General features: G+C 49.9%; 1 protein-coding gene across 1 annotated transcript in view; it reads right to left on the bottom strand.

The window, feature by feature from the left end:
- PAX7 (paired box 7) overlaps positions 1-17,568 on the bottom strand; it is a 125,034-nt gene extending 107,466 nt beyond the window's left edge. The window contains exons 1-4 of the mRNA XM_080379489.1: positions 17,538-17,568; positions 3,189-17,138; positions 1,012-1,247; positions 220-349 (exon numbers count right to left, since the gene is read on the bottom strand). Coding sequence (XP_080235615.1) covers positions 220-349; positions 1,012-1,247; positions 3,189-3,273 — 451 coding nt within the window. The 5' untranslated portion in view covers positions 3,274-17,138; positions 17,538-17,568. The remainder of the gene's footprint in view (positions 1-219; positions 350-1,011; positions 1,248-3,188; positions 17,139-17,537) is intronic.
- Between the last annotated feature and the right edge of the window lie 1,765 nt (positions 17,569-19,333).

Here is a 19,333-nt window from a genome sequence, read left to right as displayed (position 1 = left end):
CCAGCAGACCGCAGCACGGCCAGGGCACAACACCCCCTCACCTGCTGTTTATTTGCTGCTGTGGGTTTGCTTGAGGTGGGTTTTTCCCCCTCCTCCCTTATCAAAGCAGAGGCTGAGAGGATGGTTGTAGCCTCTGGAAACATTTTTGGTGGCGATAATAATTTCCCTCCGTGTTCCTATGGGTATCAGGGTGTCCTTCTGGCCAAGCTGCCTTCTCACCTGAGGGCACGGTGCTCCGGTCGCAGTGCCCATCCTTCAGGAGCCTGTCTCTGATCTCCCAGCTAAACATCCCAGGATTTTCCCGTTTGTATTCCTCGATTTTCTTCTCTACGTCGGGAGTTGCAACCTGCTTTTGTGATCAAGGGACACCGGTGTGTGCCCGCGTGTGCAGAGAGAGGGGAGAGAGAAAAAAAAAAAGCGCTTTTAATTGAAAAAGAAAAGGTGTTCAGCTCAGTGCAATCCTCCTTGCCATGGCTGCTAGTTTTGGGGTTGAGAATAAGTATCTGGAAGGGGGAAAAGGAGGAAAATTAAGCTGGGGAAAGGCCCTCCTTTCCCAAATGTTGGCCATCCTAAAAGTAGATCCTCTGGGGGCCAAAGAGATCACCCAGGATGGACTTATCCTGAGCCCCAGGGGCAGAAGGAGGCAGGGAGGGGGTGCAGGGGACGCTATTTTTAGTGAGGTTATATACACCCAGGGATTTATTATTCCCCAAAACATCCCGGCTCGCCTCCTCCCCACACACCGGGGCCGAAGCAAATGCTTGAACGCGCGCCACTTGTTGCACAGGAGAAAAAAAAATCACTTTAATTTATTCATAGCCTTCAACTCGGCACTGGTTTCTACCCATCCGAGCCTGAAAATTGCAGCTTTATTAAAGCCCTTTCCCCTCCTCCCCGTTTTTCCCTGCGTACCCATTTGAAAATCTTAATACACTCCCCAGCCCCCCAAAGAAATATTTCATTTTTTTAACATCAGGAGATGGTTTAGCTCAGCTCCCGCATTGCACTCACCCTGGGCTTGCTGCCTCCGATGGCTCCCGGACGGATGGAGCCCGTCTCCTGGTACCTGCAGAGGATTTTGGAGACGCAGCCGTGGGAGACCCGCAGCTGCCGGGAGATCACGCAGGGCCGGATCCCGTGGTGAGCCATCTCCACGATCTTGTGACGGATGTGGTTGGGCAGCGGCCGACCGTTGATGAACACCCCGCCGAGCTGGTTCACCCTGCCCTGGCCCAGCGGGGTGGAAACTGGAGAGCAAGGAAAAAAAAAAAAAAAAACAAAACAACAAACCAAAACAACCCAACAAAAAAAAACACCCAACAAGGGGAAAAAAAAAAGTTAAAAGAAAGGGAAATCCAGCAAAACGGGGCACAGCCCTCCCCACATCTTCAGCTTCTCTCCCGGTATTTGAAAGTTTAGAAGAAGGGAGAAACCTCTTGCCCATTCCCTCGGGTGTTTGTCCCGGCAGCACGGGGAAGACTTTTCCCAGCGATAGATGGAAAATAAAATCAGCCCGTGACCCACACGCCCGTCACCCCGCTCTCCGAGGTGGCCGCTACGTTTGTCTCTATCCCTATATTTTTGGCATTTCACACCTATATTTTAATTCATACCCGACCTTTTAAATAAGGGAAGATTTAAACCCGCATGGCAAAGCCCCCCCCCAAACTTCCCATTTCCCCCAGAAGCGCGCTCCGCTTGCTTCAAATTACGGAGCTATCTGCTTCCCAACAAACTTTTGGAAATAGCTTTTTAAATACCCTCGAGGGGCTTTTTTAGTTTAGGTTTGGTTGCTGTTGTGGTGGTGGCGGTGGTAGTGGTTTTGGTGGGTTTTGTTAAGGGGCTTGGGGAGGTGCGGAGCAAGCGCCGCTTCCCAGACACCTTGCAAAGCGCATCCCCGCCCGGAGCGGGGACCAGCGGCTCCCTAACCCCCCTCCCCAATTTGTTTAATATCTCGCAATGTAGATCTTGCAGATTAATGCGATTTCACAGGCTGGAAATTAAAAAAAAAAAAAAAAAAAAGGCGGGGCGGGGGGGAGAACTCAGCTGGGTAATTTGCAGAAAGGCTGGAGGGGGCGAGGGACAGGGAAGGCGAGGGGGGTGATTTTTCTCTTTATACAAAGAAAAGTCGATTCCAGAAATTGCCTCGCGATTTAACAAGAATCATGCACCACTAATTCCAAGTCACTTGGCCAGCACTCCCTGGATATATCATTATCGACAGATAACACTCGAGTGGCCAATTTTACATTCAAGAGGTACTAAAACCGCCGGCCGCTCTCTCTTTTCATTATTCCCAGTCATGTTGTGCAAATATTGTTGTAATCCTTTGATCCTTTCCCTTGCCGTCTGTTTTACTTCATTTGCTACAGAAAAGCACTTCAACAAATCCCCCCAGCTTGTATGTTTTGCAGCCTGCGTGGTTTTCCACAGGTTTGAGTTTCGCCACTTGATCACGGTCAGGATGAAATTTTCCTGTTTAATAAATGCGGGGAGAGGGGTCCTGCTCTAATTTTGCCTTTTTTTTGTGGTGTGTGCCTAGAAATAATAACCCCGTAACACAAAGGAAAAAAAAAAAAAAAAGCAGATGACGGGGGAAGTTGATGCGCTGCGAGGTGGGGATGACACTTAGCGAGGTGACAGCTACAAAGTCCCCCCCCTCTCCCCTCGCCAGTCCCGGCCAAGGACATCTCGGCTGGCCGCAGCTGGAAGTACCCCCCGTTTAGAGGTTTTTTCCCTTATTTTCCCGCAGAAAAGTTGAAATAAATGAGTTGGGTTGGTTTTCCCCACCTTTTCGGGGAGATTAAAGCATCGGAACACTTGCGGGTTTAAAAAAAAAAACAAAACAACAAACACCACCCCCCAAAAAAACCCAACCCCAAGCCTAAAAAGCAACCTAAACCATGAGAATTTGCCCCAAAATCTGCGGGATGCCTGGAATGACTTTAAATAGGGGGAAAAAATAATAATAAAAAAAGGCGAAGCCCGGTAATTTCGCGGGAGGCAGCCGCTACAGCGGGAAGGGAAGGAGCTAAATATTAGCGAGAAGTTGGATGCTCAGATCGGGAACCCCGCCCGGCTGCAAAGTTTAGCTGCATCCCCCACCCCCGGCAGCCCATCCCGTCCCCTCCCGGGTTATCCCGGGGTGCTGGCGAAGGAGCAGGGAAGAGGGGTGCTTTCCCACCTACCTTCCAAGGGGAAGCCTGTGCGAGGGTAGTTTTGCCCCGGAGCCGGGCGCATCATCCGAGGCACCGTCCCGGGCAGAGCTGCCATGGTGTGTGTGGGGGTCGGGGCAGCAGAGAGGGTCCGGTCCGAACCGGGGGGCACCCCTTGGCCCCGGGAGAGCCGGGGGGGGCGGCGCGGGGGGGCTGCGGGGATGTGTCTCCTCAGAGCCGAAGTGCTTCTCTCTTCCAGCCCGCGGCTGCAAAACAAGGGAGAAATCTTTGCTCCAAGAGAAGAAGAAGAAAAAAAAAAAAAAAAAAGGGTGGGTGGGTAAAGGGGGGGATCACCCACCAGAAATTCCTCTTAAAGTTTTAGGGCTATGTCACAACCGGCCTGAGCGGGCGCTCCGGAGGAATGTAACCCAGACTGCCGGGAGAAGCAGACACATCCAAAGTTGCCTCGGTGCTGGGCTGGGCTTAGGGCTGGGGGGGGGGGAGGGGGGGCGTGGGGAGCCGAGTTTCCCCCCTTATTTTGTTGTTGCGTTTGGTTTTTTTTGTTGTGGTGTTTGTTTTTTGTTTTTTTTTTTAAAGTGGTTGGTGCCGGTCGCTTAAGAGATGCTGCTGATGGGGAAGGGGGGGTAGTAGTGGCCGGGGGGGTGGGGGCCGGGGGGGGGTGAGGGGTGTCAGATGGAGGGTTTGGAAGTTGTTAAAGCCTGAAGTTGGGGCCGTGGGGAGGACGAGCGAGCTGTGATAGGCTCCAGCTCCTTTCTTTTATCCGCGGCCGGGGAAGGGGGTACCACGGCGGGGCCGAGGGACCAATAAGAGCCCGCAGCATCCCAACGCGCCGCGCAGCCACGGGCTCGCCGCCTGTTTTTTTTTTTTCCCTTTTTTTTTTTTTTTTTTTTTTAAGATGTTATTATTCATTACTAGGCTTGGCTTCCTTTTGATTGAAAGCTGGGCGCCCCCCTCCCCCTGTTTGAAAAATATATTGGGGTGAAAGGAGCGAGGAGGAAGTTTAGGAAAGTTTTTTTTGGGGGTGTGTGTGTATATAAAAATATATATATATATAGGGTGGGGTTTTTTTCCCTAAGAAAGTTGGGCACGCCTAGAGCATCTGTGCGAGTCCCAGCGGGATAAGGCCGGTCCGGTGGCTGCAGTATGGGTTAAAGTGTTAATAATATAGATAATAAAATAAATAACATAATAAATAATACCACAAATAAATAAAATTAATAATAGATGAAATAAACCCGAATAAAATAATAAAATAAATAATAAAATACCCCCACTTAGCTGCTCCTCCACTCCCCTGGGAGAGGGTTGGACCCTCTGCCCAGCAGTGATGGTTTGAGGCTCATCCCGCCCTGCTCGCAGCATCGCCGGGCCCGCAGCATCCCGCCCCCCCCCGTTATACGGGCCGGGGTCTGCGAGCAGCTGAGCAGCCCCACCGCCTCCTTCCCCCAGCCCCAGGTAGCCCCCTGCGCGCCTCCCTCGTTAACATCACGTCTTTAATTAAAAGACAGGCTCCGTGCTGCTCAGCTGGTATCTTTTTTTTTTTGAAGGGGGGGGTTGGGGGTGGGGCGGCCGGTGCTCCCCGCTGTTCTCCCGCAAACTGCCCGCTCGCTCGCTCGCTGACCCGGGTCGGGCTGAACAAATAGCCAATGTTTTCCCCCCAAAATAGGAGCGGGGCAGGAATCCTCCTCGCAGCGGGGCATGACGCCAGGGCTCACGAACCCTTTTGTTTGCAGCTGTAAAAGGACTTGCCGTGCAAACCGCTGGAAACTTCTCTTCCCCCTCCCCTAAAAGCATCCCGGGAGGGGGGAAGAAAGCAGCCAGCGACACTTCTGACCTGTCTGGACCCAAAATGCGGTCTCTAAATCTCCTCCCTGTCCGCCCCCCCCCCCCCCCCCCCCCCCCGAAGGCATCGCCAACCCTAATCCCCCCCTTCGCCAGTGCTGGCTTTTGCTTTGAAATTAAAGCCCTGGCTGGACCCCTCCCAGCCCGGCCACATCTTCATCGCTCACCTTCTTCTTCCTCTTCTCCCGCAGCCGCAAAGCTCAGCCTAAACCGGCACCCGCCTTTGCTTTTCTCACGTTTCACGCCTGAAATTCACCCAAACCCCCAGAAAAACCGCGGGACGGGGACAGTGTGGGGGAACCGAAAAAAAAAAACCCCACAAAAAACCCAATATTGAAATTCTTTCCAAGGTGTCAAGTTGCTCCCAAAGTCTCAGCCCGGCTCAGCCCTGACTTCGGGGCTCCAGCAAACGAAAATCAACCCCCTCTCCTCCCCCCCGCTCCAAAAAACGCCAATTCCCTAAGTTTTAGGCAGAAAAATAACGGGCAGGGCTGAGCCGGACCAGCTCGCAGCCCTTTCTCAACCGCATTCCTCCAGCGCGGCAGTAATTCAATTATTTGCCTTTCATTTGCTTAGATGGGGGGGTGAAGAGCCTGGGAATAAAGTTGAAAATTAAATGTTTCTGCTCTCCCAGCACCGGAGGAAGATTAAACTCAAGCACCCGAGCCCGGGTCCTTGCCTTCCCCGAGCTCTAGGGTTACCTCGCCGGGAGAAAAACCTCTCACATCAAACACAGCAGTTGTTTTCCTTCACATCTCCCCCCCTCCTCGAATTGGGGTAAGATTTGACACTTTCAGCCAAAAAAAAAAATAAAAAAAAAATGCCCAAACCCTTCACTTTCTCCTCCAACACTTGCTGCCAGCTCCGGGCAGCCACTAAGCAAAGAGCTACCTTAATATATATAATTTTTACTATTTATTTTTATTTAAGCGATGCTGTGGCATGTGGCCGCAGCCCCAAATTTTGTTTCGGGGGAGAGGGGGGCTAAGGGGGTGCCAGGGGACTGTCACAGCCAGAGGAGGGGGGGACACTCCTGCTGGAAAGCAATTTCACAAATCATTTTTCTAACAATTAAGGAGTGTGCAGGGGTGAAATGGCGATTTCACATGCAGATCTGGGGGCCGGGGTGTTACCTGCGCACCCAAGCAGCCAGCTGAGAAAGAGGGAACCCCTCTTAATTTTTTTTTTTTTATATATTTTTTTCCCTTTTTTTTTTTTTTTTTTTTTTTTTTGCCCAGTGGTCTGCTTCATTACCCATGTTCACAAAAGAGAGACCCCTTCTTTTTTCTCCTGGGAGCAGCGAGCAATAGATTAAAACAAGCATCAATCAGGAAAGGAGCAAGTAACTGCTTAAAGGAACAGGGGCAGAATTCCTCCCCGCTTCCCCCTTTCCCTGCGCATCTCCATGGTTTCCTAAGGTATGTTTCTGGTTGATAAATGCCGTATATCGCTATTCCCTTTGGAGAAACGGCTTGTAAATCAGTGCTGAAAGCCAACTCATAAGCAGAAGGGAATGGGGTTGGCTTTTTTTTTTTAATTTTTTTTTATTATTATTTTTTAGGAGCATCTCTCACCCCAGCATCCATCCCTTGCATCCTTCGCAGGAGGAAGGGGCTTTTCAAGTGTGAGGTGTTAGATGTCTCCTTGGAAGGGGCTAACCACCCCAGGCTTGGGGGGGCAAAGGGCTGTCCAGCCAATTCTCTACTCAAAAAAACCCAGATGCACACAGGTTAGCTAAACCTGCCCAGAAAATGCACCGGAGGAGAGCAGCCCCAATCATCAATCATTAATAATTATGATTTTCCACCAAAGAAAGTCCTACTTTTTTCTGGGGGGAGGGGGGCAGGGGGGATGCTGTCCTGCTTCTAGAGCGATGTGGATCTAGAAATGAGAAATCTCCTCAGAAGACAAGTCAGATGCGTCTCATCTGGTCATCTAAAACCTGAAGAATTTGATCATGATCCCCCACCTCCTTTCACAAGTAGGATGCAAAAAGAGAAAAACCCACCAAAACCGCCTGGGGATGAATTATTTAATGAAAAGTTGCTACCTTCTGCAATTACAAGAAGATTACTAATGTGGGAAGGTTTTCCATTTGAGATCCCAGAGTAATAAGCATTATTTTTTTAAGCGATTATCCAATAAATCTCTCTTTAAAGGGCGATAAATCCACCTTGAAAACCAGGGATTTAAAAAAAATATTTCTGAGGGACTTCCGCATTTTTTAAAATGACCATTGAAAAAATCGTGAAAGCAAGAGTAACACATTCAGCCTGAAGTGTTTGTTTTTTCAGAAAGCCCATAAAGGAGAGAAGGAATATTTGCAGCAAAGGCAGGCTCAGGAAAAATGGACTCCTTCGTTAAAAAGGTGGCTGAGGGCTGGCAAAGCAGCTCCTAGTCCAGGACCAGGGAAGCCAAGTCCACCCATCCTTGACGTAAGAAAAAAATATTTTTTTTTTTGGTTATTTGCATTAGAGCCCAGAAGCTGCTAAAGGAAGCAGATGGAATTTGGGTGCAGACATTTGGTGCCTGATTCCACGGCAAGCCTCTCGCAGCATCCCTGAGCCGCTGGTGCAGAAGTGCCCTCCCACATCCCAGGTCTCAGAAGACCCCAAGTGTCACCAGGTATCAGCGGTCCTCAAGCAAGGCAGCCACCCACAGCCAACTATAGGCAAAAAATTGACTGCATTTATTGCCGAGATCTGCTCTTGGTTGCAGGTGGGTTAGAAGACGACAAGACAAGGTAGAAAAAGGAGATTTAAAGGCTCCCCAGCTCCAGGGCATGGCCCTCAGGTTGCACGTTGGCCTCCAATTCTCCTCCTTCCTCCCCTTTCTTAGCAGACAAGGCTCGGCTTATTTGCCAGAGATGCTCCTAACTTCATTCCTGAGGAAGGAAGGGAGTTCCATGCCATCAGACCATGGGGTTTTTGAAGCCCTAAAGCAGGGAGAAAGCAGTTTCTACTCCCAGTATTATTTCTAAAGGAGAAGTTTGCTGCCCCCTTTTTTTTTTTTAAAGCAGAGTACTCCTGCACCATCAACTCTGACCCTACAGACTTCCAAAGAACTGGGTTAGCCATGCTGTTCATTTGTGCATGTCACAGGGATTCATTTCTTTTTTTCCCCACCCCTCCCAGAGAAGGCAAGACCCAAACCCAAGAATAAAACTCCTCCAGCTCCGCTCCCTGTAAAGATGCTGAACAAAAGGCGGAGTGTCACACCAGCACCGGGCTCCTTGGATCTGCCTCTCCACTGGGTCAGGTTTAATTTGCCCAGGGTGCAGTATTAATAGGATGTAAGCTGCGCCCTTGAACAATTACCTTATCAAAGCATAACATCTATGGAATGAGCAAAGTATTTTCATTAAACAAATCAAAATAATAAGGCTGGCAATGGCCTTGTTCATTCTTTGAACCTCTAAGTGGCTTTAGAGATATTCAACAGTACTGCACCAACTTCTATTCCACTGGTAGTCCCTGCTTAGTTTTTCTAAAGAAGATTAACTACTCCTTGCTAAAAGGCTCAGTTCTACTTTTGTCAGGGTGCACAGACTAATTGGGTTTTCCCTGCATACCACGGGATTCCTATACTCCCGCTACTGCTCTCGCTTCCCATTTCATGTGGCTTTTCAAAACAGGGAGAACACTTTCCTCTGCGCATTTGATTTGTTCGGTGTTAGGCGTTAGAAATAACACACCGAAATACAACCTGACTGTGCAGGGGGTACGACTGCATGGGGCAGAGTAAGGGTGCAAGAGGGGATTTTCCTAACTGTTACCTTCCTGGAGCTTAGCAAATAATATATCTCAAGGGAACAGGCTGTTGGAGGAAGGTGACAAGGGACACAGCTGGTCCCAGGGGGAAAACATAGGCTGGGCACCGAGGGACCAGCACGCTTTAGGAGGGAAAGGACAGTCTTAGAGTAAGGGGGATTGTGATTTTAGGGTGCCTTTCTATTCAAGACACCCAGCTTCAGGCACATTAAAGATGGATTTACAAAAGAGAGCAGAGCACCTGCCCTCAAATAATTCAAGCTGCCTCCACACTGGATATACATCCAAATCCCTTGTTATCTGGCTCATAACTCACCTGTTCCCAGATTAGTCCCACTCCAGTACTAAGGGCCAGAACATTTCTCACCCCCATAAAGACATCACTCTTCCTTTCTTACACTGGGGGGTAAAGAAATCCACCCGGATGCCTGTCTCCAGCAGCCCAGCTATCCTCAGTGCTTCTACAGCTGTCTGGATTTTCTGGGAGCTGGATCTCCTGTGTAGCAACAGTGGGCAAGGGGGACATTGAGCTTGTGGAAGCCCTTGGAGAGCCAGGTAAACCAGACCACAGGCCTTGTGTCCCATAGCCTGCGCTGGCCCCAGGGGGCTATCGGTGCAGGGAGGACCACCACGGCCGCAAGAAATGGGGAGCATGGAGGGCAGAAAACACAAAGGCTTTGGTTTGGTCTATTCCTGAAGTGTAAGGAATCAGATGGAACCAAGCTGCATATTTGTCTGGGTGAATTAAAAGCACAATCCCCTCTTCCCAGAGGGAGCAGTTGCTTCATATTTATACATTTAGTCTTACAGGTGTAAAATAGCTTCCCTTTATGCTTATATAATAATTTTTCATTTGAATTTCAAGGCTTTATTCCCTTCTTTGGATTCAAGTCTCCTACCTGAGCCTGATTCTCCGTATTGCCATTAATTCCTTCATCACAGAAATGAATTCCATTTAAGTCTCTATAGCAGTTGTTAAGGTAGATCAAAAAGTGCATTTGCAAAGGTTTCTTCCCTTTCTCCCTTATAGTTTCCAGCTCACCTGTGTCTTGAAAAAGACTTGGATTTGAAGCCATAGCACACTTCACCACCGGTTCCTCTCACTGCAGAGGAGAAAGAGGCAGGCAGGAGAAGCCCTTTTTCTCCTCCACAGCTCACAGCTGGGCTATTTCACCCTGGCTGGGATTAATAAAGTTAATTATTGGCACCAGCTACAGCTCCAGCCTACAGGTCTCACCAGGTGAGTTATAATTAGGTAAGACCCAGCCCTGAGTGACTTGGAAAGCTGAGACAACTGCAGAACCCAAGATTTCTATGAGGAGGAGGATGAAGGCAAGGAAATGGAGAGATTTAGGGAAAGACCTTGCTAAACACATGGATTTTTAGGAACACTAGTCCTGCACTTAGAGGCACCACTGAAGCAGAGCATCTCCAGACAGCTCACGCTGGTGGCGATGAGAGATCCAGCAAGGCTTCCCTGGCTGTATCAGATGCTTCCCTTTCCGAGGGGGAAAGGCTTTTCCCAAGAAAAGAGGAATTAATACACAGATGGTGATTCAGGGCAGCTAGCGAGTAACGGCAGAAGTTAACACTGTGCTTTTCCACATCTATATATAACGCGTAAGGCGACTGTAACCATGTGGCACCTTGAAATCGGCACATCTTTACATCCTGCCGTGTGGAAACACAGTGAGAACAACTCCGCTGCCCCACGTGTTGATCGAAATCAAGCAATAACAATAACACAGCTCACACAGACCCTATTAGCCATCCAGAAAAATTACATAATTATGTCAGGCTTGCTGCTGTAACCCCAATGTTATTCAGACACAGAACCTCCTCGTTTAAAGCCATTCACTTCAAATTGCTCAGCATCTCAGCATAAAAACCTCCTTTTTATTCCCATTTCAGCGTAGGTCAGGCATTTAACTCCAGTATTGTATAAGCAGAGCTGCTGTGTTGCCAACTATAACATTGCATAAATACATTGCTACAGCCATAAAAAAAAAAAGAAAAAAAAATAGCTAGAAACCCTTTTCTAATGCTTAATTATAGCATTGCAAATTAAAAATCCCACTATGCACCTTAACTACAGCCACTAAACCTCAGGATTACACATAACAAAACAACACAATAATATTGTTTTGCTTAAATAGCTGATGGTATAGAGCAAGCACATACCAGGGACTGCAAGCCAGGATGCTGTCCAGGCTTGGGAAAAGGGATTTGAGGAACTGTTGACTTTTATAGTTCTGGAATGTTCTCTGGAACCAGTGGAATCAGTGGGGGCAGGCACACCTGGGCTGCATGAGGTCACTTGTGGGGCTGATTTGGGGTAGTTGCTGTGGGGCTGGTGAGGAGGACAGGTGGGTGAAGAAAGTTCTGGGTAAAGTGCTTCATATAATTTTCAAACTTACTTTTAAGGTTACTACAAAAGCTTAGGGAGAGTTATACGTGAAGCAGCAGAAGCGATCAAGCCTTGTAAGCTCTGGAAAGCTTCATTTATTCTTTTCCTGGGCTAGTTTCTACAACGTTAAGGTAAGTGCTGTGTAATTGCTTTTTTTTTTTTCTTTTTTCTTTTAAAAGCTGATAGTTTTATCATCTTGCTGTTTGTGTTCTTGATGTCTGAAGCCAAGATAGGCCTTCTATAGCAACTTTATTAAAGTAGTTAAAAAAGATTAGTGTTTGTTTCTGAAAGAATGTATTTTTTGTGTGTATTATCCTTAACTTTCTGCGGCTGAGCTGATTACTTACTGCTCTCCTTGTAGGGGTTTCTGGGGTTGTGGCGGGTTAGTGCTGGGAGGGCAGCTGAGGTGAAGCAATATGCTGTAGTAAGTAGTTTTACAGTGAGTAAAGTAGTAGTAAGTAAGTTTACGTCTCTCCAGGTGGCTTCAGGCAGGCTGGAAGGGCTTTTTCTGATTCAAGCTCTGTGCTGGGGCAATCCTGAGCATCACAATGCAGATAAGGATGTGAGTGCAGGAACTGGTTGAGCTCCCTAGGGATGTTACTTGTATCAGCTATATACTTTTTTTATATTAATCTACAGATCACTGGGGGAGTAGTGTGAGCCTGAAACAAGCTGGTTTTAAACCAACGCAAGCTGTTGTCACTAAACATGGTTTACTTCAAAGGAGGCTGGTTTGCAAACTTCCATTGCAGCGGTAGGAGACAAAGTCCTTCTGGTTGAAGGACTTGGCTTTATCCTAAAAATAAGTGGTTTAATTCTTACTTTTGCTAAATATTTTTTTAATTATTATTTAACTTTGGTGAGAGCTTTTAAAAGCAGGGTGATTCTTCTGTTATCCCCTTGCTACCTTGTGCACGAGCTCTGTAGGACAAGGATGGTTTGCAGAGCCTCCCAGGGGCTGCTCCCGAGTTTCCAGAGTTGCAATTCTGCAATTTCCCTGGTGTGAGTTGCATGAGGTTATGCCTGTTTTCCTGAAAGGCAGTTTAAATTTTGCATGCTTCCAATGCTGAGGAAGAGAGAAACGACGAGCACAGGGGAAGAAAAGGTTAAACCTCACCGCCTCAACCTCCAGTTCCCCTCTTTCATTCCCACCAGGTAGCTTCTAATTACTCCAAGAGGAAAAAGGTCAGGAGGTGGGAGGAGGCTGCCACAATAGGGAGGAAAATGTTTTATTAGCTACTAAGTTAAGGGCTCCCACCCCCTGCCCAGGTGTACCCCTGCACCCCGCTACTCTCTGCAGGCTTAAGAGTCTCAGCAATGCTGAGCTATTTCTTGTAGACGATACCTTTGATGGCCAGGTATTTTTTTAACTGTGTACAGAGGCGGGGGCGGGGGGAAGTCCCACTGTTAGTTAGTTTTATGTAACTTAAATCTAGGTGGTGATTTACATATCCATTCAGATTAATGCAGTGCCATTACTTTGGGCAGTATTGCATGGAGAAGAGCAGCTCTCTCCACTTTGGAGCTGTCTTTGGTTGCATTAATGGTGCATGCCGAGCCTGAAAACGATGCCTCTGTCTCCATCTCTGCCCAGAAGTGCTTGGGATGAGGGATTATTTTCTTCCCATGCAGGCAGTAGTGGTATGTCCTGCTTCTGTAAAATGCTTTCTCTGAGTGCTATTGTAAGACCTTGCTAAATTTGAGATGAAGCTGTTTGCTTTTCTAATGTGAGGCTCGGTGGTGTTTTGTCTTCCTTTTAAACTGTATTTTTTTAGCCATTTTTTCTCATCCTATAATAGTGATTACACCAATTCACAGTGATACAAAACATTAAAGGGGGGAAAAAATCCTGGTCTAAGAAATGCATAATTTTTTTGTCTGAAGGAGATAAGTCTTCAGAAACACAGAAAGAAATTTGCACGCGGCTCAGCCTTGTAGTGCTTAATCTCATGCAATAATCGCTGCTGCTTGGGTTGGCAGAAGAATAATTAAACAGATATTAAAATTGTAATCGGCTGTCACTGAAATCTAATAGGAACCCTGGGTGATCAACATCTGAACTGCTGTTGCAGGGAGAAGAGGCCAGGGGAACTTTCCCTGGATGGGTTTTCCCCATCCCTGATGCACCAACCTGGATGGGGAGTTGGAAACGGGGTGGTGGAAGCTCTGCAGCTGTGGAGTCCGTAGGAACAAGCTGTAGGATAAAGCCCCTTCATGCGGGCAGAGTCCATATCCATCGGTCGTTTGTGCGTGTGGCCGAGCCTGGGCGCAAGGTCTCTGATCTTCCTTGTGCTGCTGCACCACAGTGCAGCAAAGATGTTCTTGACTTAGCTGTGTCTGGCATTGAGATGTTGACTGCCAAGTCCGTAAGATCCTTTGCAGACTGGCTTAAGTTCGAAAAAGTGTTTGGGGAAAAAAAACAAGACAGGGAACGTTATGTAATATTTAACGTTAAGGAAGCAAAGGATGGATTTTTTTGGTGTGCAGCTTGTGGGGGCTTGCTTTAATTTGGTGCTGATTTTTTGAAACATAATTTCTTTTAGTTGAGACTGGTTCAGGGGCCTGAGATGAAAGACAATCCGCTCACTAATGCACCGTAAAGTAGGGGAGAAAAAAAAATCCACCGACAAACCCAGTAAATAAGGCAGGAGGGTATTTTTTTTTTTCTAAGAGTCAATCCTAATTTCCTGAATTTTCATTAGGAAGGAGAGGAGAGGTATTATTCTTCCCTCTTAATTCTTTTCAATAATCAATTGTTTTGCTTTAATATTTGACATAGGTGACAAACTGTTGAAAGTAGGTAATTTAATTGTTTTGCTTTCATGTGCTTAGAGCATTTGAAGAGTGGCCTCCTGTTTCTGGCACCAGTAAAGCCTACGGTGATGTCCATCCCTGCACTGGGAGAAGGGACAAACCCACGCAAAAGAGGGCATAGCAATGGTAATACCTGGCTCCCTGGACAGCAGTAGGGCAGGATCAGGTCCCCCTAACACAAACACAGGAGGAGATTTTGATCTGAATTATTTTGGCCAAAATCCAAAGTAACCCATCGACTTCAGTGCAGTTGCTCCGGCTGGATGGATGCCCGGTGTAATGGAAAGCAGGGTTGGGGGCCCCCGCCTATAAGCAGATATTTAACATTCACAGGTTACTTCTCAGCATTAGGAAAAACAAATTAACAAGCTTCCAAAAGGATTTCTTCTCCTAGAGCAGTAAAATTGCTATTTTTTTTTTCTCTTTGTCCTTTAAAACTAAAATCTTTCTGTCTTCGTGACACTTTTCTTTTTAATTTTTTTTTTTATTATCTTTTTTGAAGCCATTACCTGTACAATTTTTTAAGCCCATGGTTACATTAGCCTTAGATGATGCAGTATCTGTAAAAGAAGGGTCTTTTGCTCTAACGCGCCAGCTGCACTTGAGTGTTTCCTATTGATAGGAGATAGAGCAGCATGGAAAATAGCCTGCGCAAGGCCAGGTAAAGGGAGGGAAGTTAGCAAGTCTGCTCGGCATATAAAACCACCCGTTCTCTTATCATAATCCATAGACCCACTTTCCTAACATCACCTCCGCTCTTCTGGGGAGAAGTAGAGCTATCTTCCCAGGCTGGAGAGAGCTAGATAGTAGACGAGCCACACACTTATCACGCAGCGCAGCGGGCATAATGGGAACTGAAAATTGCTCTAAAATAAAGTTGCTGGGGAATTAACTTTTAAAGGGTGGAAATCCTCAGAGAAGGGGGGTTTTGGGTCTGAACAGAATTAAAATCAGGCTCATGCTTGGTCTTGCTCTGTTCCTGGGGAGTTGAAAGCCTCAGGTTGGCCAAGTTTTTTTTCTCCTTGAAGACTTAAAGCTTTTGTGCAGTAGCTTTGATGGATCAGGCCCTGGAAATGTGCTCCTACCGAAGGGGAGAAAAGCAGTGCGATGCAAAGCTGGATCGCAAGCCCTGGTTGCTTTGGAGCATGTCTTTGGGCTGATCTTGCTGGCCTGTGCCAACGCAAAAAGCACTCAGCACCTTGCTGCATTCATCCCGGCTTTTGAGCAAGGTTGGCGTAGCTGAAACCATAGCCCAGCTTCTAAAACTGGCTCCTGGACTTTGGTGGAACCATGTCGTCCTTGCGGGGCACTGGAGACCTCTGCCAAGAGCTCTGCCTTCTCCGGCTGCTGGCTCAGCAGAGTGTTTTGCCTCCATCCCTGCTCAGTCAGTGTTGTGATGCCTTGATGCCTCCAGGGTGTCCTGTGAAATTCAGGAGGATTTAAACTGTGCTTAAAGCAATTTAACCCAGCAGTGGAGGGAGCCCACTGGAGGGAGTTGGGTATTTTGTGGCTGCGGGGCATGAAGTAGAGTGCTACTGAGAGGAGACAGTCCTGTAGCCAGAGCAGGACAGTCAGGATAGCCAGCTGCTCCCTGTAAATCCAGGGTTTTTTTCTTTCAAGTTTTTAAATCTAGAAAGTAGCGTTGCTTTGTTATCAGTTGGCTCGGCTCTACTGCAGTCAGAAGCTTAGTTTGGTGTTTCATCTGCTTTTCTTCCTGAGATCAAGCTTGGAAATAAGTCTAGTAAAGCACCCTGAAGTGCAGGCTTAATTCACGTTGCCTCCCTGGAAAGATGCTTTCCTGAATGGGACAAGACCTAACAGGTCAGAGAACAACATCTAGCAAAAAGAGTAATAACCTGGAAGTATATTTATCATATTGTAATCCCAAAGAGGTCTCTGCTAGAGCTGGTTTCAGCATGGGAGTCGCTGCGATGCTCCTTTCCCCTCCAGCAGCAGTCGCCCAGCTCCGGCGAAGCCAACCAATGTATTGAGAGTGGGATAGAAAATAAATTGCTAATAAAAACTCTGGGGGATGCCGTGTGAATGGGAATGGAAATAGAGAGCCCGGCATCTGTTTTTATTGACTTCAATGGCATTGCACCGTGTTGTCCCCGCGCTTGGGTTTGGTGATAAATTACAGCGCATTTCTGACAGGGGTGGAATGATTAAGCTCAGATGTCTTATTAAGATCTCTCCTTTCCAAAATGTCATGTTGCCTTGATGTTTAAAGGTCTCTGTTGTGCAACAAACACGGCATTGTGGCGAGCAGCAGGCTCGCTGGTGTGGGCAGGCAGGACCCGTGCGGTCCCGCTGGGAGGCATGCGGAGGGGGAGGATTGGCAGCTCCCCTCTTGCAGCCAGGCTCCTGACTGTGGGGGTCCCAGCCCTCCGATGTCCCCAGAAGAGGGGCAATGGGATGAATGATGTAGGGCCTGGAGTGAAACTCGCTGGTACCTCCAACCCTCTGTCTCCTGGGTCAACTCCACCGCTGGTGCCTTCAAGTGTGCCCACCGAACCCCTCGGGGCAGGCTTGCAGCCTCTCACCGTGCCATCTGACCGCACACATCTCCTCCTCTCCACCCTGATGTCCTCGCCCTGTCCCGTAGCAGCGCTGGTTTGAAAGGCTCCTGCCCCTGAGGCCACCCCTCTGCGGAGCCTGAGGGTGACGGTGGCTGCCATATTCTTGCTGCTGCTCGTTGAGCAGTGAAGATGGGGCTCCGGTTCAAACCCCTCGGTAGCGTTAAGGGTCCGTCAGTGCCCTTTGACTGGTACCAGCTCAGCGTGGGGTGAAGCAGCTGGGTTCACCAGGAGCTCTGCAGCAAGTCGTGTCCACAAGAACCGTACAGGGAGCAGAGGAGAGCGGTGGCTTGGTTGCCCCCCTGGCCGTGGTGTCTTTTGGCCCTGCTGGGCCACCTGAAGGGAGGAGGGGGTTTGGGAGCCCTTGGGGAGAAAAGGGTTGTCACATGGAGGTCACTAGTGTGTCCCCTTCACCCTGCAGCGGTGACCAGCTGTGCTCAGGGTACCACCAGAGCTGGGAAAGGATGCTCGCCCCTCCTGCTGTGGAGGGAAGACCTTCCCTCGGCTCTGCCTGAAGTTTAGCAAGCCCCTTCTCCTGGGGGCAATCCCCCCCCTTCTCCTGGGGGCAATCCCCCCCCCCCCCCCCCTTCTCCTGGGGGCAATCCCCCCCCCCCCCCCCCCTTCTCCTGGGGGCAATCCCCCCCCCCCCCTTCTCCTGGGGGCAATCCCCCCCCCCCCCCTTCTCCTGGGGGCAATCCCCTCCCCCCCCCCCTTCTCCTGGGGGCAATCCCCCCCCCCCCCCCTTCTCCTGGGGGCAATCCCCCCCCCCCCCCTTCTCCTGGGGGCAATCCCCCCCCCCCCCCCCCCTTCTCCTGGGGGCAATCCCCCCCCCCCCCTCTCCTGGGGGCAATCCCCCCCCCCCCCCCCTTCTCCTGGGGGCAATCCCCCCCCCCCTTCTCCTGGGGGCAATCACACCCCCCCCCCCCCTTCTCCTGAGGGCGATCACACACACACACACACCCCCTTCTCCTGGGGGCAATCACACCCCCCCCCCCTTCTCCTGAGGGCAATCACACACACACACACCCCTTCTTCTGGGGGCAATCACACCCCCCCCCCCCTTCTTCTGGGGGCAATCACCCTCCCCCCCCCCCCCTTTTCCTGGGGGCAATCACCCTCCCCCCCCCCCCCTTTTCCTGGGGGCAATCACCCTCCCCCCCCCCCCCCTTTTCCTGGGGGCAATCACCCCCCCCCCCTTTTCCTGGGGGCAATCACCCCCCCCCCTTTTCCTGGGGGCAATCACAACCCTCCCCCTTCTCCTGGGGGCAATCCCCCCCGGGCAGCGTTCCTGGGGGCAGCAGGACACGGTGAGGGGCGCTGGTCCCCCCCCCCGCCCCGGTGCCCGCTCTTCATCAGCTGGTCCCTGCTGCCACCCCGTGGCTTTCGTCGGGATGTTCGGGGAGCGATGTCCTCCTGTCCTCCTGCCTTCCTCCCCCCATCCTCCTCCTCCTCCTCCTGGCCATGGCCGGGCCGCCCTGGGTCCCTCATGGCCCCATCGTTGGGGATGTGCTGCCTCCCCAGGCGCGGGGGCCCCAGGGGTGAACGCGGAGATGGTTTGGAAAAATTGGATTTCACTGAGTTCCCGGTATCTGCGGGGCACATTTGTGGGGTGTGACTTGTGTTTGGAGATGAACTGTCCCAGGGTCCCGTAGGAACTGGCTGCTTCCAGGCTTATTCTTGTGCTTTTGGTCCAGGTGATTCCTGCAGTCTGGGAAACCTGGGTGAAAAAAAGGGGGAAGGAACCTGATGTGCTCCTCATTATTCCCCCCGCCTTAAACGTTCAGTGTGATTTGGAGATTTTATTTTCTCCAGACTGGTTAAACATCCTTCTGACAACTCACCTGTCTCCCCCACTGGCAGGCTGGGACCTTTCCAGGTCTTTAACAGGTTCTTTGGGGTGGCAACATGGTCAGCTGCTCCACCCCCCCCCCCCCCCCCCCCCCCAGCAACTTGGGGGGAGAGGGAGTCTGGGCTGACGACTGGTGGGACTGGGATGCAACTGCTCTTCCAACTGGTGGGACGGGGATGCAACAGCTCTTCAAACCTGCGGGACTGGGATGCAACCGCTCTTCCGACAGGTGGGATGGGCATACAACCGCTCTTCTGACTGGTGGGACTGGGATGCAACCGGTGGGACTGGGATGCAACTGCTCTTCCAGCTGGTGGGACGGGGATGCAACCACTCTTCAGACCTGTGGGATGGGGATGCAACCACTCTTCTGACTGGTGGGACTGCGATGCAACCGGTGGGACTGGGATGCAACCGCTCTTACGTTAGTTGCAATAAGGACGTGTGAATAGCCTGATGACAAGGTTTTCTTTTCCTCCCCCAAGGATTTTAGGGGTTTGGTTTGAGCCCTTGTACCTTACTAAGGTTTTTTGTGTGCTTAGGCACGTGTTAACTCCAAACTTTGCTTTAAAAGCAGGTGCTCGTGTGGTTGGCTAAATTATATCTCGACTTGAATTTGTCAGGAGAAAACCTCAGTGTGTTTTTTCTGCTTCTCACAGTTTGATGCCGCAAACAGAGTGGTACGGAATAGGGGGCGAGGGGGGCAGGACCTTCCTTGGTCCCAATGCCTCTCCCAGCACCTGCCAAAATCAGCTTAGAGGGGTTCTGTGTGGGTGCTGGGTGCCACGGCGTGGGGTGCTCCCCCTTCCTCCACCTTGGCTGGTAAACTGGGAGCTAAGAGCACAGCAAGGCTGTAAACGAGCTTGGCTCACGTGCCGTGGGATGTCACTCCGTTCCTG

Source organism: Falco punctatus, assembly GCF_963210335.1.
Source record: "Falco punctatus genome assembly, chromosome: 3".
Classification (NCBI taxonomy): Eukaryota; Metazoa; Chordata; class Aves; order Falconiformes; family Falconidae; genus Falco; species Falco punctatus.
The sequence above is the reverse complement of the archived record's forward strand: the minus strand, read 5'-3'. Positions and strand labels throughout refer to the sequence as shown.